Here is a 27070-nt window from a genome sequence, read left to right on the forward strand (position 1 = left end):
ATGTAGCATAATATGTTATCTTTTCTCTATGACTATACTCACAATTTTGGAGGTGAAGGTCAAGTAACATATTAAATAACAGCTAAGATAGTTGTACAAGCAACGATAAACCTTACCAGGGTCCATCTCATGGTAAATCGTACCTCCGGTAAACGCCTTTAGGTTTCCCGCCGCGTGTGGAGCCACCTTTATATAGAAGTGATTTACTCCTCATTTAGTTTGTTATCTTTCTCCCAATCATTGCAATAATTCGTAAATTATTGAATTAATTCAGGATAAGCTTGTTAACTAAACTTATGGTTAGCATCTTTCACTTTTAAATTAGGCTATATTGTGGTCTACGTTTTAATGACAGTATTTGATTAACTTTGATGTTGCTAAACTTGTCTATCATTCGACAAAGCAGGTATAGTTCTATTCTTTTCTAGCTCCGCAACGATGCCAAATCTGTTTTAGACAGTGGTTGTTTTGTTTTATTTTACTGAGTAGGTATCGTTAAATTATAAGTTAGTATTGTATTGGAGGGTTAAGTGTAAGAGAGGACCGTCTGCGCCCTCCTGGGTTGAAAAATGAAGGCAGTCATTCTATTCTATAACCATGCTGTGTATTTTTTCCAATAATAGCCACAGAGAAAAATCCTCTTTTAAAAATCCCCTGCTATCCAACCTTATACAGTCATAAAAGGCTATTGGGCGGGCGAAGAGTAAAGGGGATTTTTCTCTGTGTAACAGACGAACTTATTTACAGAGAAGAAGGTAATTCTTACAATAAACAACAAACTGAAAACCCCATGTTATAAGTTTATTAGAACAGAATTTCAATGAAATCTATTACGATGTCACTTTTATGAACTTGACCAAATAAATACATGGGTATAGATGTTATATCCATAGTTTTGGGGGAAATCAAGTTTCTCTATTTTTCTAACGTTCTGGAAAATTCCTAGCATTTTCCACATTTTCCTCCGCATCCTCCTCCTCCAATGCTGACACCGATTTTCACTCCACCTCCTCCACATCCTCCTCCTCCACATTTTCCTCCACATCCTCCTCCGCATTTTCCTGGCTTTCCGGGGCCTCCACATCCAACCTGAAGGAAAAGCGCATTAGAAAATATTTTATAGTACCAGATTAGTGAATGATTACATATTATTCATTAGAAATAATTTCTAAAAGAATAAACTTCTAAATTATAATGAAGTAATTATCACTTTATTATTTATATTTATTTTACTTTCAACTTTTTTCATATAAAATTAAACTAAAGCAAAAATAGTGGCATCCCGACACATGATCATATAAAGTGGGGGTCACATTTCCTCAAATCAGCAAGTAGGCCTGATCAGTTTATTGTATCACTACCTTGTAAATAATCATATCTTATGTAATAAATATGTATTGATGTAGGCAAGGCCTGCATGGACACTAATCATGTGGACCCGGTTGCCAGGGTGATTGTTTTTGGTAACGAACTGTTTATGAGAAAATAACTAGTTGAGTTTTAAGTTGGATTTTGATGAGAGATGTTCAAATATGTTTTATTTTATTTTGATCTTGCTCAATATGTAAACTTTTAATAAATAAAGTGACAACTAAAAAGCACATCTACACAGTATTTTTTATGGATAAACCCCTCTTGTCGCGTTGTACCCTCGACCAGAGGAATTATTATTATTATTATCAAATATCTAAATAGAAATAAAAATAAAAATCTCAGTAGCCTTTTTTGAATCATTTTTTCACAACATGTTTCAACATTTATGTCATTTTCAAGTCAAACAATGACTTTTAAACAAGTCCAATAGGGCATCAATGTTGAAACATATTGTGATGAAATAATTCAAAAAAGGGTACTGAGATTTTTATTTCTATTTCTATTTATATTACAAGTAGCCCTATACAGAAAAGATACAATATTAAATATTGCCACGCTTATGTTCTAGTAAGACATATCAATCATCAATCAAGATTCAATGATTTAAACAAGGAATGACCTGAAAATAATTGTACGATACTATGATGAAATAATATAATTTGTATTACGATAGTAAAATATTGTTCTTTATCTACATAATTAGCGAAATTAGAACAGTTATCTTCCATCCATTTTGTAAAAAATTATTTACAAGAATAACTTACATTAGCACTCTACTGAATATAGTATTTAGCTTAGCTAAATATAACTTGTGAATCTATGAAAGAATAAATAAATGGAGCAATCAAATAAATGTTTGCCAGTGTTGAAGGGTAATAATTGGAAAGGTTGACTCATGCTCATCTATTCAAATTTTATATGAAGCTTTAAAGTAGAAAAAAACTTTTTAAAAGGAACAGTACCTATTTTTTATGTAGTAATTATTGCTGGAAGATACTACAGAGAATACAATATTCTTCATTAATGCTCATTTATATCACTTGACATAGAACCTATCAATTTCTTTCAACATTTTTTTCAATTAGACTGTTATATTTATTCTACCAAACGTTTTTACTCACGGTTCTCTTAACATGCTTCGGTCTCTTAGCGCACTGAAATGAAAAATTTCAAATAAGTGAGGTTTAAAACAAATAAAAATTTATTTATTTATTTTAATATCTATTTACTACATTGATTTCCATATAGCCTATATTGTGTGAGTAAATGTGTGACCTCAGCAGATCACACTTGTCAGATAACTTGTCATAATAATAACTTGATCAGATAACTTATCAGCTTCACCTTAATCCAATCACATTTTTAACGGCTGTAAAATAATGAAACCAAAGGTACCAATTCTACAAGAACCAATCAAAAACTCTGACAGCGATGCAACGTCATTATTCAACGTTGATTTAATTGAACTGATTTCTCGATCAACTGACAGTTTAAAATTAATCGATAGGCTACCGTACATTAATTTTACAAAATATGAATATATCCGTAATAAATGATACTGATGTTGCTTTTCATGACGAAATACTATATAATAACTTTATATAAGGTTAAAATATATATAAAGTAATATTTATATATAGACTATAAGGTCTTTATTGTAGGAATGCATTTCACTCCTTAAGCTCCTCCTCAGTCTCAATACTTCAAGAAAAGTAAGTGTTTTTTTCAAATATTTACAAGTAACACAGTGTCTGAACTACACCAAAGTTGAATAATATACCATACGTATCATGAATGAATATAATGATTGTTTTTGTTTGTAATTATACTCATGAACAAGAATTAGTTTGGCACCAATCTAATGTGTTTATTTGCCATGGAATAGAGCAAGAGAGAAGTCTGAAAAAAGATTTAGGGATACTTGAAAAAGTGAAGGCATTATAATATTGACAAGAATATACCTATTATATACAAGTTTATGCTTTTTAATGCCATTACATTGAATTTCGAACTGATCATTAACGATCAATTCTAATACTTTTGAACCGACATAAATTAAATCAGTCTATTTTTGTAGCTAATAATTAGGTAATAACACTATATTACTCTTTATGTTTTTTTCAATTTTATTTATCAGCATTTACATTCTTTGTTCACAGTATACACTGTTAGAACAGGTGCCTCGTCAATTCTTAATAACTAATTAATGATAATACCGTAACCAACTTATTAATGAAATGTGCGGAGCGCTTAATATATTAATATATATGTGCGGAGCGCTTTCGGACTTTGAGTACATTTTCAACACTCTTTTATCAAGAAATATTTTATGAATCAACTACCTACCCTTTTATTTTATTTTCCTACAGTTACGTTGAAAAGTGGCCATTGCTGCACTGATTACAGAACGCAAAGAATCACTTTTCCGCTCTAGTGCGGGAAAAATTTTTCTGCACTCCAGATTTGCAACATGGCAACGCAAAATACTTAGTAGGTTATATGTAGCAACAGTGCAGCAAAATCAAAATGAAGTTGGTAACAGTGACTGCTGTGGCTGCTATAGTGAGCAGAGGTGCAACGAAGCACAACGCGCTAATTATTAGTATTAGATATTATAACCAAGGACAGTGACAGCACAGTGCCACCCACACACCACACACCACACCGCCTCGCCATTCAACCACACATACATTATTCAGGCAATTTTACCCATAATTACCCACTTTTCATATTCAATGGTAACTGTAGGAAAAACTTAATGTGAAATACGTGCGCAAAGTTCCTCTGCTGCACTCAAGAAACCATTCCGCCTTCGCCTACGGCTCGGGCGTAAACGTTTCTTTCGGTGCAGCAAACTGTCACTTTGCGCACTAGTTGCACAAATAACTATTTCGAATATCTATATTTTGATTTTCATAGGGAGACCAAAAGGTGTTAGATGATTCATTTGAAAAGCTATCTACGGTACATTAATAGTATAAAGATAAAGAGAATAGAATAATTTTCAATTTTCATTTCATAATTTTGAGAACTCACCTTTCCACCGCAATGCTTCTTACGAAGTCCTCTCATGCACTGAAAAAGATAATAATAATATTTTTGAAACAAAAAATTGGAGTAGGCTACCCACCTAAAATATGACTATGAAATTTTATCAAGTAAAAATATAAATCTAAGAACTCTTTTAAATTATTTCGTCACAACATGTTTGCCATTTTGAAAATGGCATTAGTAGCCGAAACATGTCGTGACAAAATAATTCAAAAGGGTACCGTACTCAGATTTATATTTTCATTTATATTAAAAGTAGCCCTAAAGAAAAATCAAATTTTATCAAGCTATGTGAGCTGTAGGCCTATGGATGAAATGAATAAATAAATAGAAGGATTATCAATGATACCTAGTCAAGATAACATTTTACTAATAAGAAAATAAGATGATTCATAAAAACATTGTTAGCTAAAATTTGCGTACCGGTACCTATGCAGACTATTATGTGATCAGATTATCTTCTTCGATAAAAAGAAGAACATTGAATAATAGATCTAAAGGATGCCAATCAATATTATTTATTCATAAATTTGATTATGAACAGTATATTTAAGCATATGAATATGCATTAATTTCATTCAACAATCACCGCAGTATTTATTTATTAGGTTAGCAAAAACAATACAACAATTAGAAAAGAAAAAACAGAATATTCTGTGATATCATAAAATGTTCTGCGAATTTTACGAATCTTAATAAGATTGGAAGAAAGGTATTTTGATATGATTTGAATTGAAAATTATTATTTTGGGATCACTGATTGATTATATCAATGTACTATTTCTATGGTTTTTTTAATATAATGTAAAACTTGACTCCTCCAGTCAAACCTTCTTTAGAAGGTTTTGGAGAATTTATAATTTGTCTGGTTTATAATATTTGAAATTTTCCACTGAAAAGGAATCTTCTTATCTTTTGTCAAACTTGTTTTTTTTAATATTCTTCATTTATTTTGTTTGTAAGATTTCTTTTTATAAGTGTATTTTTCATTTTTGTTTGCTATATTTTCTATAATAAACTCCCTTCTTCTGGGGATACCAGGACGAAGGAAAAAAGGAAAGGAAAGGAATTATTATTATTATTATTATTTCAATATTAATATTGAAAACATATATATCAATATTACAACATTATTTCTTCCAGAGACGACTTACCTTGGCAATCTTGCAGGTCTTCCTTTCTTTCCTGAATCTCTGAAAAACAATTTAAAATGCACCATTAAAATCAATTTTATTGGATTCGGCTTGAAAATGCTGACTGACTGACATTTGTATTATGTTTTCAGCTTTTTACCAATTCAAAATCAAACTATGGTGAGCATGATCATGATTGGTGGTATGGTTTATACTGGATAAAATATATTGTTTGGAAAAATCTACAGCGAAAATTCAACTGTCATTAATTTCATACTTTGACAGATTTGAAACTTAGCCTATACTATGCTAGAGGTAATACATGTTTATATTTTTTATGTGTCTTCCTCACCAACTGTCGACCTCCAAAGGAGCAGTTTTAAAATCGCCAGATTTGAAAAAGGGTAAAAGTTACTTTTTTGGAAATAGCTCTAACTTTGAACTGATAAATTCTAGTTAGAAAGAGGTATAATGCGTGCACGTATTTGGCAGAATTCAATTGATTCTTTTTTGTTAATTGTCTCTGATTGATAGGACCACTCTTGAATTACCGTTTGATATTATACTAGAGGAAGGAACTAATGAATTTATACTTTACGGTACTCACGTTTCTCAAAAGGTAGATTCTGAAATCTTCAGCATTTCTCTGGAAAAAAATAATAACATTTCAAAATTCTTAAAAGGTATATAGTTCATGAAATCTTTAGAATTTCTCAAGAGGAAGATAGATATTAAATTTGAAATATATGTAATTATTATTCAAATATACATAAAAATTATATTGTGACTTTATCTACCTCATCTTTGTAGAAATTAATATTGAAATGATATTGATAAATCTATTTAAGAAATCTCAAGATAGAACTGTGTTGTGCACTATTTAGGTAGCCTTTCATGTCAGTCAAACTTTTTGATTGACATCATCTCTATGATAAATCATTACCAGAGTTGCAGAATCAACTTCAAAATATTATTGATAAAACCAGTTATCGAAATGAAAAAGCAGAATTCGTTTCACAAAAGTAGCTAGCTATTAAATCTATGGCGAAGAAGGAAGAAGAATAAGAGAATTTTAAAAATGAGTAAACAAGTGATAAAAATTAAACAAAATCGAAAAATGATAAAAATACTCTACAATGCTGTTACTCACGCCAGTGTATCCAATTTGGCTCTGAAAAATATAAAGCAAACAGGTTTTTTCAGAATTTAGAATCAAATAAATTTAGTCACAAGAATAAATTGATTAAGAAATTAAATATATCAGGTTACAGTATTATTATTATTAAACGAAAATCCAAATTAAATGCTATAATTCACCCCGAAGACTTCTGCTAGGTACTGCAAATATTAACAACAGGATAAACAGCTAGATGGAAAATCAATCAATATTTCTATTTAGCTGTTTACCCTGTTGTCAATATTTTGTAGTAGCAGAAGTCTTCGGTGTGAATTACAGCATTTAATTTGGATTTTCGTTTAATAAGAATAGTTAATTCATTAGCATTTGAATAATTGCAATATCTCAGTAGTTTCCATCTCTAAATATATCAGGCTTCATCATATAACATTATAAACAAAATATATAGATACATAGCCTATAAAATATATAAAATATTACTCAATCAATTGTCTTCTTAAATCATGATAATTATTGTAATACTTTGTTGTCTTTCAAAGTGTTTGATGTATCGAATTCATTATTATACAACATTTCGAGCGGTATTTGGTAATCTCCTGTAATTGTGTGTTCTAAGTTAGACCTAAGTGTTTTCTCAGATAATTGGGTTTTTTCAACTTTTCACCCTCTCTAACAATAGAAAGGCTCTTGAATGTGTGTAACACACTTTTTTATCAATGATAATAATTATCAAATTGATAGTAAATATGTTGGTAATCTCTATCTCCTGTTATTGTGAGTTCTAAGTTAAGTGTTATCTCAGATTGTTGTATATTTTGTTGATTTTCAACTTCTAACTCTCTCTACCAATAGAGGCTGTTGAAATGAGTGCAACACTCTTATTTATTGATGATATAAAATTATAATTGGTGTAGAAATTAATAGAACGGATAAATAATAGAATACCACATTGGAATTGATGTTAATAATCGTTTTTCATGAAGAAAGACTTTATAAAAGCTTTAGTCTAGACACTGAGTTCCTAAGTAAATATTGTAAAAACTCAATTTTTGATGAGAAATGAGGAATACATTCACTCCTAAGAAGTAGATTTTTGAGGAGCTCATCAAAAAGTATTTTTTTTAATATTCGCGTAGAAATACAATGTCTAAGGCTAGACTACAACAATGTCAATAATTGGAGCTCAAAGATGACAATGAATACAATAAAATGCACTATGAAGGAGGTCACTCATCTGAGCAAATGATAGCTAATGTCTAAATTCTCTCCAAATGCAAATAATTATTTCATCTATGTCATCTGGCTTCAATGAATGATTTGATATAGAGGCTGCGGGCATCTGGTTTGAATAGGCCTAATAATAGAGTAAAGAATTGAAATATTTGGAAAGATTGAAGGATTTAGGCCCGGTTGCACAATAGCCGGTTAAATTTTAACCGTGGTTAATTTTACAAGAACCGAGAAGGCCTTTTTGATAAGACGGCTTCTCTGATTGGTTCTCGTGGAATTAAGAACGGTTAAAATATAACCGACACTTGAAGAATTTTTTGAATAAAAAATGTTGTAGACTTACAGCAAGTTCTCCCCACATGGTTTGGTCCTCACAGAAAGATTGCTGAAATAAAAAAAATGAAAAATATTCAGGTAAAATCTTATTGAAAGCTATAATCTTGCTACCGTATCGGTACTTGAAGTACTCATATTTTAGATACCGGTAGTGTAGTAAAACATAACTCTCATTCCGGTTAAACTTCAAGGTTCAAAAGGAATAAACGCCCCTGACTAATCCACAATCATTTACGACTAAAAAAGTATAAGAGAATAATGAATAACAACAGAAAAAAAAACAAAATTAAATCAATAGTAAAAGCAATAAGATAATCTTGCTTTTCAAGGAAAATTTGAATACAGAATAATTTAATCTACAATAAAGTCAATGTAGGATTAAGTACAAGAAATTTGGCCTAATTCATTTGAAGCTCCTATTATAGAACATTTCTTCAAAATACAAGAATTTGTTCTGATTGTAGATGTAGAACACACTACTTTGGTTCACAAGATTAATATTTATCTTTGCTTTCATATCTTTAATTATATATAATTAATAGCGTAATTGAAAACAAACCAATTGATCGACAAAATCTGAGGTCTTACAATCCTGGAGAGCATTGATCCAGTTAACAAGAGTGATACTATTTATAGGAATCAAACAAGTTAATAAAAAAGTTTGAAGATTTTCTAAAATCCTATATTCAAACTGAGATAAAAGGGCTAGATTAGGTTCACTTACGAAATAGAGTCCATTCTTGTATTTAGCGAATTCGTGCCATTGTTTCATCTGGAAATTTTAAAATTGACATTAATCATAAAATGTAATGTAAAACCAGAAATTTATTGTGGACATTATAAGTTTTTCCAATGCGAGACATTTTTTGACAATGTAGCTTGAGTTGCAACTTGAGTTTGTGCCCCCATTAGAATTATTCTAACAAAAATAAAAATCTCCATATCCATATCCAACTCTTGTTGATATAGTTATACAACTCAAGTTATTTAATTGATATACCCAGCTAATAATAGTTGTAAGCTATACTAATTGAAACTCTCCAGTAATTTTTGTAGATTGAAATCTATGTTTAGTCGTAATGACAAAAATACGGTAATTAAATAAAGAAGACTAAGAGATTGTCAAAAAACCACAGATTTATTGATACTTAGAAAGACCGGTTTCGGTTATTACACACCATTGTCAATCTCTGATGAACTCGTTGTTTTGACAATGGTGTAATAACCGGAACTGGTCTTTCTAAGTATCAATAAATCTGTGTTTTTTGACAATTTCTTAGTCTTTTTCATTTAATATAAATAACTACCACAATATCAACTTCTTAAATACACAAAAAGGGAAATACGGTAATTTTAATATAGCGGTAGGCTTATTAGTGGTATAGTGGTATCAACGTCTTATTATTTAAGTTATGGAGAAAAACCACAAAATCTCATACCATACTGTCAAATTATATAGATTGAAATCTGTTGAAAAATTAATTCAGGTAAATAATTCAACTGAAATGTACAATGAATATTAGTTATTTTTTTTAGATAAAATAGCGAGTTATTCACATACTCACCATTTCCTGGCTGTTTGATTTGGAGCAAGTGAAAGTCTGAAACATTCAATGACAAAACATTTTTCAATAAAAAAGTTGCAAAGTTTCATGTGTGTTCAATGAGTGGAATGTGCAATATGTTTGGAGAAATAATAATAATGAAGTAAATCTCATAATTATAATATATAGTAGTCAATAAATTAATAGTGTGTGAATAGTCATATTTCATAAAATACATTAAACCTATTGTCTGATCAAATATGAATAATTATGATTATTGAATTTAACAATTCATTTTTGTGATAGCCCAAAGTAATTTCTTCAGATTCAATAACGCATAAAATTAGTTATTGAAAGTACTGCACCGTATTCACAAAATAAGTAAGGCTTGGAATTATTCAAAAACAAACAAAAAAGTATACCTGATTAAGATGTGAATAATGAAATAAACCATTGGAATAGACCGATGGAATAAGCAAAATAAACCTTATGGATAAACCATTTCTTCGAATTTGAATATAGAATAATATAGTAAGAATAGAAGGTACCTATTAGAAGTTACTTCTACCAGAATATTTTAATCTTTGAAAATAAACTCATTAGCTGAAGGAGATTAATTCTTTCAACATGAAAGTATGATTGCAAACAATTATACAATATTTATACTGATAGCAATCAGAATAATATAACGATTAGTCCCTATAGTAACATAATAAGTTAATTGCAGTATATTTTCCCAATAATTTCAATAAATCTTATAGTATTTGATTGCAAAACTTGACTCACCATTCCAATATGATTAAGGACATCAATCTGGGAAACAGAGAGACAAAATGTGAATAATCTTATGGTTCTCCAATAAAAATATAAGCAAGAATTATTAATTATTAATACACTGATTTCTAAAAGAATTTAATGATAAATTATTCTCATCCTTATGAACTGCTGTGAACTTCGAATTGTGAATCATGGATGAATTCTCTTCCAATTTCCAGTTCCATTAACAGTAGTGAAATAGGTAACACAAAATTATTGATAACGGCAGGTTTCACCAATTAGTAGGTTACAAATCAGTGGTTTTGACGATTTAATAGTATTTTTTTAAAATTACTAATTTTTATAGAACCAGACAAACTGAAGTCCATTTATCTGAATCAAAAATTGGAGCACAAAGTTATCCTCTGTATACAACAGTGTTGATATTGTTTTCACCTTTTTACATGAGTCCAACTCTATTTCTCATTGAAAATTGCCTTTCATTTGTCTGAGAAACTTTAATAAGTAGAAGCATAACAGTATAGGTACCACAAAAATGGAAGGATGGATATCCATGTTGAATAAATTATTTTTGTTTGATTATTATCAGCAAATTATCAAGAAATCGGAGAATAAGAAATAATAACAAATGTATGCTCGATCAACAATAATAAAATGAAGAAAATAAATTATCATTATTGAACAAGTGGAGTAAAATTCCATCAAATAAATTCTTCTGAAATGAACTTGCGCCACAAATATTTCACTTTAATATTTATTAAATAAAATACAATATAAAAACCTTGTAGTACCCTTTATTATTAAAAACTTAAAAATATTTCAACGACTAGTTTCGACCATAACTTAGATGAATTTCTATTGAATACTTGAAAATGACCCAAGTTAGGGTCGAAACTATCGTTGTAATATTTTTACGTTTTTAATAATAAAGGGTACTACACGGTTTTTATATTGTATTTTATTTAATAATATTAAAGTGAAATATTTGTGGCGCAAGTTCATTTCAGAAGAATTTATTTGATGGAATTTCACTTCACTTGTTCAATAATGATAATTTATTTTCTTCATTTTATTATTGTTGATCGGGCATACATTTGTTATTATTTCTTATTCTTCAATTTTTTGATAATTTGCTGATGATAATCAAACAAAAAAAATTATTCAACATGGATATCCATCCTTCCATTTTTGTGGTACCTATACTGTAATGCTTCTACTTATTAAAGTTTCTCAGACAAATGAAAGGCAATTTTCAATGAGAAATAGAGTTGGACTCATGTAAAAAGGTAAAAACAATATCAACACTTTTTATATTGTTTTTTATTAATTTGTATAAAAGTAGCCCATTTAAGTGAAGTGTTTTTATATTTCACTTTTTATATTCACAATTACCCAATTAATAATATTATAATCATTATTAAAAATATTATCTTCATGTGTTTTAAAATGATGAATGATTCATAATTCAATATATTCCATTATATTTTCATATAATATTATCATTTTATCATTCCGTACTCGCATGCATACTTAGAACACATCCTTGCAGCTCATCAAAACTACGATTGCTTGAATTCTAATTTTTAAATATTCCTCTTATGCCTTGTCGACATTTTGGCCCAGTAAGCTGGTCCAGTCTGGTAACCCAACGTGGGCCAATGAAGGCCAGCGCTGGCAAACCACCCATCCACACACTGACGCTGGTCGACATTGGGCCAACATGTGGATGCGGTATTATAATCGACTGAGAAATAATATCATAGACTGTATGGTTTAGAGAGAAGATAGCACAAGAATATATCCATGGTATGAGAGAACTTACCCTGGGAACCATGGTCCTGTGGTAGCCCTGTAAAAAAGGAAAAAAGTTTCAAAACCGAAAAAATATATAAGCTCAGTGACTGGATTTTTTTTTAATTCAATTTCATCGCATGGTTCACTTATGAATTCTGTGGTGTAGCCTAGTGCTTGAATCATTAGCCTACTATAATTGACCGAGCGAAGTGAGGTCTAAGATTCAAGTCGACGGTTTGGCATTTCTCTTAATGTTTAAATGTTTTTATGTTGCGCATTACGGCGAAACGCAGTAGTAGATTTTTATGAAATTTGACAGGTATGTTCCTTTTTAAATTGCCCGTCGACGTATAAACAAGGTTTTGGAAATTTTGCTTTTCAAGGATAATATATAAAAGGAAAAAGGAGCCTCCTTCATACGCCAATATTACCGTAAAAATCTGACTATAGAATTATTCATCATAAATCAGCTGTCTAGTGGACTATAATACTACCCGTTCAAAAACATCGAACATCTTGAAAATGTATCTTTCCATCAACGTTGTAGACAGTTGCAGCCAGACCTGATAACAGTGCTCACACTCATATTTCAGGACGACACGTCACGGTACGATAGAAAAAAAAGCTCTATGTTTATTTAGGATTTTTTCTAGACATTTTAAATTATTGATAAATTATTTATTAATTTTTGAGAAAACATAACAACAGGTCAATGTAACTTACTGAGCGCGAGGTCTACTGTTCACAGAACTACTAGTAATTATATAATTTCCTACCAGCCTATCACTTGATCTTTACTGTATCATCATGTTAATAGCGTAGTATAGGCTTATAGCGTAGACTTTGATATTCTTAAGGTGCGTAAAGATATACGCGCCGCGAACATGAGCAATTCACTTTTAATCAGCTGACTATATCTGTATTTTTACAGAAACGGTATAAGTTATAGATATAAAAAGCTTGGCATCAGCTGATTAAAAGTGAATTGCTCATGCTCGTGGCGTGTATATCTGTATGCACCTTTAGATTCTCCTGTAGGCTGCAAGAATATAACCGTATTCTAGTTATACTGTAGAAATTATGAATTTCAACTGAATTTTTATTATAGTTTTGAATTCCAACTGGAAGCCTAGTCTATGTTGCCCAATGATAGGAAATCGTATGATAAGCTTTAAGTTAAGCAAATATTTGAATAAGGAATATGTTAGACAAACGATGATAAATTTATATCATCGAAAAATAAGCATCACTTTGAGATACTTCACAAAGGAATTGATTCTCTTATTGAACGAAATTCCAAACTATATTTCTTTTTCCATCTCTATTTAATTTTTATTTAATCAAAAGTTCCACAAGAATATGGAACAAAAATAGGCTACAGATGCAGTGGCCTAATACTTTTTCTGGTCATGATTAAAAAAAAAAAAACTCAATGTGTTATATTTTTTACAAACCTTAAAAATAAACTTTAATATGCTATATATATTTTTTCTGAAAATATAATAATGAAATTTACTCACCTTGGTGTTAAGTCTGCAACGCTTCAAAGCCTGGAAACAAAAATATTTGATTCAAGTTAAGTTCAATATTAGATTTAAATAGTTTATTTTAATATCATCAAATATCTTATATTGTAGGCTACTAGCTTGAGGTTTAAATCACAGAAAAATCTATTATGAATTGAACTCTTTAAGAGAGCTATTTTTATGACCTCGATATTAGGTTGGCCTATACCAATATTATAGTAGGATACGGTATTAATAATAATTATTAATGTAGTCAAAGTCTTACACCCAGTTGCACAAGAGTCTATAACTTCTAATCCCGATTAAATGTCACAAGAACCAATCAGAGAAACCTTCTTTTCAAATAAACCTCATCTGATAGGTTCTCGTGGAATTTGATAATGATTTTTACATTTGAGAGGCTTCTGTTGCAACCGGGCCTTATTCAGTTAATGAATTCAGCAGTTATCAGTTATTTAACGGTTATCAAATTATTATAAAATATGATTACTCAATTATTTTAATTCATAAAAAATATTTATAATTTTCTATCACAAAGTCAGTCCAAATAGCTAAAGTGCAAGTTTTCAGATTTTGAATGTATTAAATTTGAAGTTACTGCAATTCTATAGGATGGGAAATTCTATTGACAATAGTAATGATCATTGGTATATTATAGAATAAAATGAGAACAGTGATGAGAATCACCGAATAATTCAAAGGTGTTTGAACTTGTTACTTGTCAGTCATAAAAAACAACTGGCATTAGGTACCACAATTCATTGTAATGAAATAATGAAGTAAATTAATGTTCATTACAGAAATTTGAAGTTTAGAAAAATATTTTCAAATTATACAAACCAGTGCAGCTCTGTGGATCTTTCTCTCCTTCAAATACAACTGTAATTAAGAAGAAATGCAAGAGTTAAATTTATGAATTGGTAATGAATAACAAAACTAACTTGAAAAATCATGCATTTTATTGAATAATTCAATTCATATTAATAAGTAAATTCTTGATAAGTTTTTTTAGAACTTTAAAAATATTTTCTTTCAATTTCCATTTTCATTTTAAATTCCATCTTACTGATAGAAAAAGTTAATTCAAATTCAAATAAAAACCCAATATACCGCAACTTGTTCTCATATGAGATTTTGTTTTTTAATTTCCTTATGAAGAGCCAATATTTTAATAACTCCTTTTTCGATGCTAATTGATCAAAACCAAGATAATATTGGTTTATTTTTTAGTGTTATGATTGTACTCAGTGTTGAAAATGAATAATTAATTAATTAAATACATTTGAGCGCAGTGGAACAAAAACAACATTTAATATCAATTATCCAGTGTGAACAAATTTATTATTGGAAATGAGCCTAATCAATGGATCAATATCAAGTACGGTAATATTATAATGAAAATACGAGAACAAAATCCTACTTACAGCATTCTTGAAGTAGGATATCAGCGAAGTTTGTTGAATGTTCTAAACATAAGAAATAATAAGATACAATTTTAATATTATAGTCATATAGTAATTTGTAAATCAAAATTCCAGCAAAATTATAAAAAGCGGTACAAAAATACAGTGGCGTTTAACAATAAATTCAGTGGATTAACTAAATTTCACATGGTTGGTAAGTATGAGTGAACACACTACTTAATTATTTTCACAAAGTCTGTACAGTTAGGTCCACGTTATAATGACAGTATTTATTATTAACTGGCTATCCTTATCAATCGTCAAAGCAGATAGCGTTCTCCTTTTCTAGCTCCGCAATGTTGCGTATCGTTTTTTAACAATGTAGAATATACGGTAATTAATTATAGGAAAAATATTCAATCTCAATTATAAAAATGTATTTTTCAATCATGGAAAAATATATTTTCTTGACAAATAAAATATGATTGATTAATTCAAACAAGAATTAACAGTTATAATCAAGGTAACTAGAATACAAATATTGGTATTGTATTCTAGGTATAATACTGTATTATATCAGATATACCGGTATCAGCTATCCTCTATAGAAGGCAGTGACAAGGCAAAGAATCGGCAATGCCTATCTTTCTCCGCTACCATTATAATGTGGACCTTACTATACACTATACAGTGGTAGGCTACAATAGACACTATGTTATAATAGACTATTATACTATAGAATAGAATAAACATGCCAGGAAAAGCTGATAGAGAAATACAACAGGGTACTTACATTAGACAGTTATATGAAAGACAGTTATTGTATATGATTATTTTTCTATGGTTATACAAAATTATAATGATTATATTTTCAAAACTCTACATTGGTAAGTAGCCTTGAAAAAACTGTCTAAAGTAAATAGCCTGTTGATTTTATTGTAATTTGTAGATTCGAGTTCAATCATTGAATAATTTATTTTCGGAATGTAAAATTCCAATATCAAGTTATTATCTAGTAGCTAATAAAATGATATTACTCTTAAATTTAAATGACAAAATACATTGCATTAAGTGTTAATAAGAGACAAAGTATAACACAATTATTATTTGATTATTGAAAAAAATGCTTACATTATCCAAACCAAGCTCGCACTGAAAAAAAGAACAAATAATTAACAAAATAACATAAAAAAAATATTAATGATTTCCATCATCATTAGAATAGATTACTACTGTGTTATGATAAAATTATAATGTGCACATTTCTAGTATAGTTGATAATATTTTTGAAGAGATTTATTCGTACAGTATGAATAGTCAGAAAATTATAAATTCCTGATATTAAATATTCCTGAATATTTTAAATATGAAGAATATTTTAAGAATACTTCTTTGAATAATTTCCTACGAATTTGTCACCAAGGCAAACTTGAAATTCACTATATGAATCTCTGTAAAATTTGAGGCTGCTTTCATACATATTGCTATCAGAAATAATTCCTTTTATTATTGCTCCACTTTCAAATAATAAAATATATTATTGCTTTCCAGTAATCATGAGTTTATATCAATATTTATAAAAAACATGTTTGTCAATGTTTTATGTTTGTTTATTTAGTCATGCGCAATTATTAGGCTTGTATGTATACACTTATGTGTAGCTTACACAACAGGCTTATGCCCAAAACTGTCCCTTCTCAAATTTATACTACAATCCAAATCAAAATATAAGTTAATGCTACTATCTCTTATTAAAATAACAATTCTCACTTTAGAAAACAAACAATCTTCAATCAAAAATGGATATCATTAAAAACTAAATCTCACAGAATCAGAAACAATTATCCAAGAAATCTAAATTCTAACTTAAATCAGTTTATGGTTGGAAAAAAAATTATTTCTACTACAACCAATTAACGATTTTTTCGTATGTTCATTGAATATTACTAAAATGACCCTTGATATATTTTAGAATAGAAAATATTCCTTAAAAAAATTTAAATAATTTGAAGATTCCTACTTACAGTAATGAGCTTCTTGTTGCATGGTTCCTTGAGCAGTGATGTCTAGAGAAAAAAAACAGAAAATTGTAAAAATCAATAATAATTAAGTTTCAATTAACCAATTTTCGTAGGAGTAAGCAGTTTCAGTTTATAGCAATTTTTCAATTTTAGCAGTAAGACAGACTTCAAGCCAATCAAGAATTTCTTTAAAATAGAATAGAAAAAACTTTACTTGAATAAATACCTGAAGCGAACCTCAAAGAGGCTATTTGACAAGGTACCATAATACAAATATGTAAATTCAAATATAAATATACATACATACATATCAGTGAACTTTATCTTTACAAGAATTTACTTAACAGTTAATATTATCATGATATTAACTAATCAATAATTTTATTAATTTTTGGTTAAGCTCTCAAAAATCTCAAAAGTTATATAACAATATCTTTTCTGTATAGGGCTACTTTTTATAGAAATAGAAATAAAAATAAAAATCATTTTCAAGAAAATGCCATCAATGTCCGAAACATGTGATTAAATATTCAAAAAGGGTACTGAGATTTTTATTTTTATTTTTATTTTTATATAACAATGTATAGTCAAACTGAACTTACATACAAAAAATAGAAGACATTAATTATCATTATCATTAGTTTTCTTCAAAATTCAAGGAAAACCAAAATAATATTGATCATTCCCCAATTATTCTAATAAACAGTGTATAATTGAATAAATAAATGAGTATGAATATGAAATATGAGAATATGCTTTTGTGACTAAGATCGTGGACTAATGTGGAATTCTGTGACTATAAGTGAAGGCTGTGATGTTTGATGAAAGAATAGAAAAGAAGATAATGAACAATGAAATTAATTATGTTAAAAAATATATAAATATCTCACCAAGAAACAGCCGTTATCCTTCTCAACGAATGATTTCAATACCATAGCGTCCTACAAAAAATACACAAATATTCAGAGCTAAAAACTCAATTGATAAATAATGATATTAAAGAATAACACTGGAATAAAAGGAGTAAGGTACCAATTGCAGAATATTCTGAACTGTAGACAGATGTCTCTTGATAAAGCATCCATCCTATGATGAAAATTGAGAAAGTTGAGGATGTGCAAAGGATAAAAATAAACTTTCTACTGGTGATATTTTTTAAAGTTTTTCGATTTGTAACTTATACTATCAAGCTATCAAAATGAAAAAGTTTTCTCAGGAAAACATTTTTTTCCGATCATTACTTTTTGAGATATGTGCGCCTAAAGTTTAAATTTTTGGGACAGAACATTTCAAGTTCGGTAAGAGATGAATCCATGACATTTAGAGGATAGATTCTCCATGGTATTGTTGATCTAGTAAACAAAACTTTTCTGAAAATATAAATTTTTGAGAAAGTTATTCAATTTACTAAAAATGACCAAAAATAACTTCTAGTTAAGTTATTATTTGTGTTATTGAGTTATTATAATTAAACTAAAAGTTATTCTTGGTAATTTTCAGTAAATTGAATAACTTTCTCAAAAATTGATATATTCAGAAAATTTTTGTTTTACTAGATCAACAATACTATGAAGAATCTATCCTCCAAATCTTATGGATTTATCTCTTACCGAACTTGAAATGTTCTGTCCCAAAAATTTAAACTTTAGGCGCTCATATCTCAAAAAGTAATGATCGGAAAAAAATGTTTTCTTGAGGAAACTTCTTAATTTTGATAGCTTGATAGTATTACAAATCGAATTTTTTTGAAAAATATCACCAGTAGAAAGTTCATTTTTATCCTTTGCACAGCCTTAAAATTAGCCTACATCTAGGCCTAAAAAACTAAATAGCAAACATTGTGATCAAGTCAACACAAACCTATGATATAATAGTTATTATAATTACCGTTCTCAACATAAAAAATGATGCTTCAGCATTGGCTTTCTTTATGAAATCATGAATAAACATCTCATCGTAAAGTGAAAGCCGATCTTCTTATGATTGTTAATTTATTGATAACTTGACTTTAATACCTTGGAAATAATTATTTTATCATTCTAGAAATACAATAGTTATAATTATTTCATCATTTTAGAAATACTGTTTACGGTAGGAATAAAAACAGACAAACCTTATCATCGCTGTATCCCATACTCTTGGAGCCAACCTCTTGGAAGTTCTAGTAAATGAAAAGAAATAAATTAAATAGGAGCCAATTAGAACGTACAGTATTCTTATTGCTAATAACCTTTTATTAGCTGGATAAAAATTCACTATAGGCCTGTTACTTGATCAAAGGTTTTAAATTTACAATACATAGATCAGTTGATAATTTAAATGATGATTAATTAGCTAAATTCAATTTTTTTTGCAATCTTCTCAACAATATACTTGATATTTATTTATTCATTTATTTTTTACATTCCACAATCACAATATCAAATTAATGATTGGGAGAGAATCAACAGGATAAACCCAAAACTGTTTCTCTCCTCAATTTTGTTTATAATAACAGTTTAAATATGGTTATGAAAACACTATTATAAAGATTACAAAAATGTTCAATCCAAATATACATTATATTATAAAATTTTATCTGGGTTGATTGGAAGGATGAAAAAATGATTGTTACACTTGAAAATGCATTAATAAATTGAAAAATATAAAAAAACTTGATAAATTGGAAGTTATAGTTCATATTTTATTATATCTCAACTATATTAGAATAATAGTTTTGAAAATACTATGAAAAAATTAATCAATTGAATGAAAGATCACTTTACAGGATGAAGTTTGAAAAATCAGTTAGAAAAAAACCAACAAATTGATGAAAAACTTGATAAAGGTAGTGCGGTTTTCTTGACATTTGAGAAGTTCCGGATTACACTTTATAAGGATTACAAAAATTTTCAGTCCAAATATACATTATATTATAAAATTTTATCTGGGTTGATCAGAAGGATGAAAAAATGATTGTTACACTTGAAAATGCATTAATAAATTGAAAAATATAAAAAAACTCGATAAATTGGAAGTTAGGATCTTGGAGCTCAGTTAAGTTCTAAACAATATAATGAATATGAAATCTTAACAATAAACTTTACTTTTTTAACGAATGAAATGAATGATTTACTACTTGAATAATAAAAATAAATAATATAAATGAATTAGGCTACTACTCACGGACTGGATGTATTCAACAGCCTGAAACAGAAAATAGTAACAATAAAATATAAAATCACTTTTTGATGATTACAAAAACTAATTTTATTAATTAGCAAAGTAAAAAACTATTGTACTTGACTGTAGATACAGGAGTTTATCTAATGAATCTTGAAATGTTTTTGTACTTAAGGTGATATAATTTGAGCTGTATAGTCTTGTGCGTAGATAATGAAGGGGAGGATTGTAATAAAAGATGAATACTCACTTTCTGTGGTATGAACAATATTTTTTTTGAATTTACTGCATATATTTATCACATCAATAGAAAAATTAAAAATAAAATCAACAGTTGACATGAGTTTAGAATTCATGTTTCTCATAAAACTAATACATACAGCTCGCAGTATTTTTCATACATCTCTTGCAATTCGATTCCAAAGTCTTGAAAATGATTGAGAGAATCCTATGTTTGTTTTACCAGTTTTCTAAACTGATACTGCATTATAAGTCAATAATAAGTGGGTCTAGTATGGTTCGGGAGAATTTTCAGGAATGAGTACTAATGAAAAATACAGATACGACCCAAGATCGCAATCACTGGCTACTTAGATCCAGGAGAGCCAACCCCAAATAATTGGGAAGAGGCGAGGGAGAAGAAGAAGAAGAAGAAGAAGAAGAAGAAGAAGAAGAAGAAGAAGAAGAAGAAGAAGAAGAAGAAGAAGAAGAAGAAGAAGAAGAAGAAGAAGAAGGAGAAGAAGAAGAAGAAGAAGAAGAAGAAGAAGAAGAAGAGGAAGAAGAAGAAAGAAGAGGAAGAAGAGAAAGAAGAAGAAGAAGAAGAAGAAGAAGAAGAAGAAGAAGAAAGAAGAAGAAGAAGAAGAAGAAGAAGAAGAGAAGAAGAAGAAGAAGAAGAAGAGAAGAAGAAGAAGAGAAGAAGAAGAAGAAGAAGAAGAAGAAGGAAGAAGAAGAAGAAGAGAAGAAGAAGAAGAAGAAGAAGAAGAAGAAGAAGAAGAAGAAGAAGAAGAAGAAGAAGAAGAAGAAGAGGAATAAAAAATACGTGGGAGAGAGAGTGTAAAATTTGGTTATGAATGGATTGGCTATATGATTATGGATTTCACTCTATACGGCGATTACATTTTCTATTCTGAATTGATCATTAAAATAAGGTTGTTACTTTGTTATAATAACACATCAAAGATATTTCTAATCATGCAATTTCTGGTTCGAAAGAACTGAATCTAATTGGGTACTGTTAATAAAAAAAATAGTGAAATATTGTTGTGTTCTTCTGGAAAGACCACACTGTTCCATGATGTTGTGATAGATCATTGGATTGCATAATTTAATTAAATTGAGAAATTATTAATGATCTAAAATAAACTTATTCAGAGATTTGCAAATTATTCGTCAAATCATGGTATTGAGATGAACCCGTCAAATAGCCTATAGTTGATGGGATCCAATAAAATTTCATGTTTAATTTTGTTTGATTGAAATAAATATATTCAAATAAAAAATATTTTAAAACTTCTGCTTCCAAAAATGTTATGCAGAAAAATATTGTCTGGATCTCTCTGTAATCAATTATTGAAATGACGCAACACGTCACAGGTGTACAATTGATTAACTCAATAGAATAAATTGCTCAGCTATAGAAACTGATTGTTGATGATCTATTGTTCTTGATGAAGGAACATCTGCTCTAAGCTACTGCAGAAAAGACAGACAATTATCAACCGTATCAATTGTGAAAAAGCAATATAGTGACATAGGTTTCAGAGACCTTATAAATCCAGATAGCTTCAAACAATATTGAAATATTTTAAAATAAATTTGTTAATTCATGGGAAATAGATTTAATGCTAGTAGATCCTACAATAAATTGAAAACTGAGTCAAGCTCTAATTTGGAGGGCTTTCAATTAATTAAAGAAATCCGGATAGTTTCAAACAATATTGAAATATTTCTCAATAAATTTGTTAATTCATGGGAAATAGATTTAATGCGAGTAGATCCTACAAGAAATTGCCCAAAACTGAGTCAAGCTCTAATTTGGAGGGCTTTGAATTAATTGATCTATTTATCTCATTTCATTTATTCATAGACAATAGATACAATGCAGGTAAAAACAACAGGCATTCGCCCAAAACTGCTTTAAACCTTAATTTGGAATACACAGTCACATGTAAATGATAACTTAATTCACACACTATTTTGAGTCCAAAAAATGTATGTACTACAATAATTTTGAATTTATCAGATTAATTAATTCCAAAACACAAATCCAAGCAAAAATCTTCCTCCACAATCACAAAAATATTGAAAATTTCACTCAAATCCACAAATTATACTCATGTTAAATTGGATCAATTTATTAAAGAAATCCAGAAAGTTTCAAACAATATTGAAATATTTTTCAATAAATTTACTCATTAATTTATTGATTCATAGTGAATAAATTAAATGCAAGTAGATTCAACAAGTAATTGCACAAAAACTGAGTCAAACTCTAATTTGGAAGGTTTTAAATTCATTTCGTCAATCAAATATAAGCATATCAACCGATAATCGACAAACATTTTTTTAATGTTATCTTTTTATTCCTTATTTTTTAGTGATTTTAATATTTGTTAATTTTGTTAATATTATTAGTGTTTGAATGTTTAAATGTTTATATGTTGCGCATTTACGGCGAAACGCGGTAATATATTATCATGAAATTTGACAGGTATATGTTCCTTTTTTAATTGCGCGTCGACGTATATACAAGATTTTTGGAAATTTTGCATTTCAAGGATAATATAGAGGAAAAAGGAGGCTCCTTCATACGCCAATATTAGAGTAAAAATCAGACTATAGAATTATACATCATGAATCAGCTGACAAGTGATTACACAGATGTGTGGAGAAGCCAGTCTATTGCTGTATTTCCATAAGGTCTATAGTTTCAATCAGGTACTTGTGGATGAGAATACTGCGTGAGGTCTACTGTTTACAGAACTACTAGTTATAATTAATATAGAATTTTAAGTAATTTTATGTTTATTGAAAATAAATATTCTTAAACTCACCTTATATGTGGTAGTGGTGGTGGTTGTGGTAGTAGTGGTGACTTCTTGTGATCTCATTACTTGGTTCTAGAATTCCAAAAAATACACATTTTTCAAAAAAAAATTGAATATTTACCTTCATGGTTAAAGTTTTTAATGTTTGATGGTTTTCAATGCTACTGCGTTACTGTTTTCCAATTTCTTTTGAATCAAGATCAGTTGAATTTATTAATTCATCTATTAAAATATTTTATAAATGACACAAGACATGGATGCTATTTATGAGTGATTTCGACAGTTTTAAGTGAATAATTGTGAATTTTGTAGTACAAAATTGAGATATTAATTAGTACCTACTATTAAGTCGCTCTAGAGCAACCTTAGCTATATAGTAGTCAATGGAAAAAAGTATGTGATATCATAGAGAAACCATAGCGTACCTAAGTAGATATCCCATGGTTTAGGGCGTTAATGTCGCAACTTTTACTGTTATCTCAAGCCGATTACTGTCGATTATTGTTGATTTTTACTGTTTTGACCGGGTAAGAGTGTATGAACGGCACAATATGAGAGACTACCAGTGTCATAAAGCTTCACAGGAAAGAACTACGTGGACTATCAGCTTGAGATAAGAGTGTAAAAGTTGCGACATAAACGCCCTATACCATGGGATATCTACTTATGCTATCGTTTCTCTATGGTGATATTCTCATAAAAGATCGAAGACTGAATTTTATTATAATCAAAAGTCAGTTTATGGCTTCTACAGAAATTATAAAATATAACTAATAAACCTACCAGTCAGAATCTGAAAACCTTATCTGATTTTCAATCAACGCTCAGTTTATGGCTTCTTAGAGAGCTGACTATTTTCACAAACAAAGCTTATGAAATTGAAAAACATATACATACAGTATCAGCATTTTTTCCAAGTATCAGTGTGAAATTGAGATAATTTCATAGAGTAAGGCTGTGCAAAGGCTAAAAATAAACTTCCTACTCGTGATATTTTTTAAAGTTTTTCGATTTTTATATAATCAAGCTATCAAAATTAAAAAGTTTTCTCAGGAAAAAAAAATTTCTGATCATTAATTTTTGAGATATGAGCGCCTAAAGTTTACATTTTTGGGACAGAACATTTCAAATTCGGTAAGAGATAAATCTATGAGATTTAGAGGATAGATTCTACATGGAATTGTTGATCTAGTAAAACAAAAATTTTCTGAGAATATCAATTTTTAAAATAGTTATTCAATTTACTAAAAATAACCAAAAATAGCTTTTAGTTGAGTTATTTTTGGTAAATTGAATAAATTTTTCAAAAATTGATATTTTCAGAAAATTTTTGTTTTACTAGATCGAAAATACCATGAAGAATCCATCCTCCAAATCTCATGGATCTGTCTCTTACCGAACTTGAAATGTTCTGTCCCAAAAATTTAAACTTTAGGCGCTCATGTCTCAAAAAGTAATGATAAAAAAAAAAAAAAAAATGTTTTCCTGAGAAAATTTTTTCATTTTGATAGCTTGATGATATACAAATCGAAAAACTCTGAAAAATATCACGAGTAGAAAGTTTATTTTTAGCCTTTGCACAGCCTTAACTCTTCGGGAGACGATTCTACTCCGCGCAGTTTTGACTTTCTTGAATCTTATGGAGTTCTTTAGTCTCATGTTACAGATGATGGGGCAGTTTAACAGATCTAAAATAATTATTTCTATGTTCTAGAATAAATGTTTCTAGATCATAGAGGCAGAATACATATGCAGATTGTAATATTACAAATTGAATTTCTAAACCCCATTCAATTTCAAACCCATATTTTCAAACCTGACTATTAGCCATATAAATCCATATATTTCAAACACATTCAACTAATTTACATCAATATATTAATATTAAGGTACCGAGCTCTAACTGAGGAACAGGTATAAAACTATTAAACCAACTGGACAAAATTGGTAGTACGCCAAGATTAATAAATCAGTCAGAAGCAAAGGCTTTGCTCAATAATCTGAGCAAAGGCTTGACCTGTGAGGCTCTAGAACCATAGAGAAACAATAGTGTAAGTAGATATCCCATGGTATAGGGAATTTATGTCGCAACTTTTACTGTTATCTCAAGCCGATTACTGTCTATTATTGTCAATTTTTACTGTTTTGTTGGGGTGATAGTGTATGAACGGCACAATTTGAGAGACTACCAGCGTCACACAGCTGCATAGGAAAGAACTACGTGAACTATCGGCTTGGGATAACAGTAAAAGTTGCGACATAAACGCCCTATACCATGGGATATCTACTTATGCTATCGTTTCTCTATGCTAGAACTCAAAAGTTATCAGAACAATGAATGTTCAGTTAATTTGATAATAAATTATTGTAGCCCGACCAAGTACCGTTACCACAAAATAACAAATTAAATCAAACATTTAATATTTTAATGTGAATAATACATAAGTTTACCTCAGTTCATTATTATCTTTTTGTTCATATAGGTACAAATTAAAAGTGTGTTTCTGTTTTTTTTCATGCTGGGATTCCCATATAGGCGTTTGCCTCGGGAGTATCCAATTATTGCCTTTCAGATGTTTGTGTGTGTAGAAGTGATATTTTGTTTTTGATTTTTTTCACGACATTAGCTATGTACAGACTTTTGTATCACTCAACTATTCATAAAGTGTAATTTTTGTTTTTTTGTACACATCTTAATGGAAATAAAAATTATTATTATTATTAAGTGTGAATAGTTACATAGGAGTATTGAATAACTGATCTCGTTTTTAGATTTATTGATTTCGCACACTTGATTCATTGGTCAAAATTATAAGAAATATATTCACACAGAAAAGTGTTTACAACTTATTATGTACTCTTCTTGGATTTATGGTTCTTTTTCACGTGCGGTTACTATAATCAAGAAGCATTCTTTCATGAATCAACTATTGCGATACACTTTGTTTTTCTATTGAAAAAATACGGCTTTTGGCATTCATGCTGTTACCAAAATATTAATATGAATATCAAATTATTTCAATCGAATTTATTGTGATTTTTGTGAGGTGTCCATGAGGACTTCTCTAAAATAGTCACCTCGTAGTAACGCTTGTCTTTGCGCTTGGAAAATGCGACAATCTTGGCTTTCATGTCATTTCCAAAGTATTAATAGAAATATCAAAACTATTTCAATTGAATTTATTGTGACTTTTCGTAGGATGCTCACAAGGACTTTCTCTAGAATAGTCACCTACTAGGATGAATATTCATCCTACTGGATGAATAAAAACTTATTGTCTTTGCTATGTGACTTCCCATTTAGTAGGCTACATATTTATCCATCAATTTTATTACATTAGACAGTTTAAAGTAAATTTCACTGTAGTTTTTCGCAATATTCATCTGCCAGTATTTTATCATCAATTAGTGGCGCCATTTCACCAAAATTTTAGGGGGGGGGGGTCAAAAACCAAGAGGAATAAGGGGGAAGGAATAATAACCCCAAGGGTAGAGAGGTTCCTGGTTTTTCCCCATAAATATTACATTCGAAGA

General features: G+C 29.2%; 1 protein-coding gene across 1 annotated transcript in view; it reads right to left on the reverse strand.

The window, feature by feature from the left end:
• Positions 1 to 783: 783 nt before the first annotated feature.
• Positions 784 to 27070, reverse strand: part of LOC111051577 — a 46223-nt gene continuing 19936 nt past the window's right edge. Inside the window, exons 8-27 of the mRNA XM_039438883.1 lie at positions 23543 to 23608; positions 20493 to 20513; positions 19441 to 19488; positions 18218 to 18268; positions 17331 to 17372; positions 16438 to 16458; positions 15328 to 15369; positions 14744 to 14782; positions 13898 to 13927; positions 12406 to 12432; positions 10593 to 10619; positions 9828 to 9863; positions 8987 to 9034; positions 8270 to 8311; positions 6709 to 6729; positions 6166 to 6204; positions 5580 to 5618; positions 4411 to 4449; positions 2496 to 2528; positions 784 to 1089 (exon numbers count right to left, since the gene is read on the reverse strand). Of these exons, the coding sequence (XP_039294817.1) occupies positions 943 to 1089; positions 2496 to 2528; positions 4411 to 4449; positions 5580 to 5618; positions 6166 to 6204; positions 6709 to 6729; positions 8270 to 8311; positions 8987 to 9034; positions 9828 to 9863; positions 10593 to 10619; positions 12406 to 12432; positions 13898 to 13927; positions 14744 to 14782; positions 15328 to 15369; positions 16438 to 16458; positions 17331 to 17372; positions 18218 to 18268; positions 19441 to 19488; positions 20493 to 20513; positions 23543 to 23608 (858 nt within the window). The 3' untranslated portion in view covers positions 784 to 942. The remainder of the gene's footprint in view (positions 1090 to 2495; positions 2529 to 4410; positions 4450 to 5579; positions 5619 to 6165; positions 6205 to 6708; positions 6730 to 8269; positions 8312 to 8986; positions 9035 to 9827; positions 9864 to 10592; positions 10620 to 12405; positions 12433 to 13897; positions 13928 to 14743; positions 14783 to 15327; positions 15370 to 16437; positions 16459 to 17330; positions 17373 to 18217; positions 18269 to 19440; positions 19489 to 20492; positions 20514 to 23542; positions 23609 to 27070) is intronic.

Source organism: Nilaparvata lugens, chromosome 12 (genome assembly GCF_014356525.2).
Source record: "Nilaparvata lugens isolate BPH chromosome 12, ASM1435652v1, whole genome shotgun sequence".
NCBI classification, from domain to species: domain Eukaryota; kingdom Metazoa; phylum Arthropoda; class Insecta; order Hemiptera; family Delphacidae; genus Nilaparvata; species Nilaparvata lugens.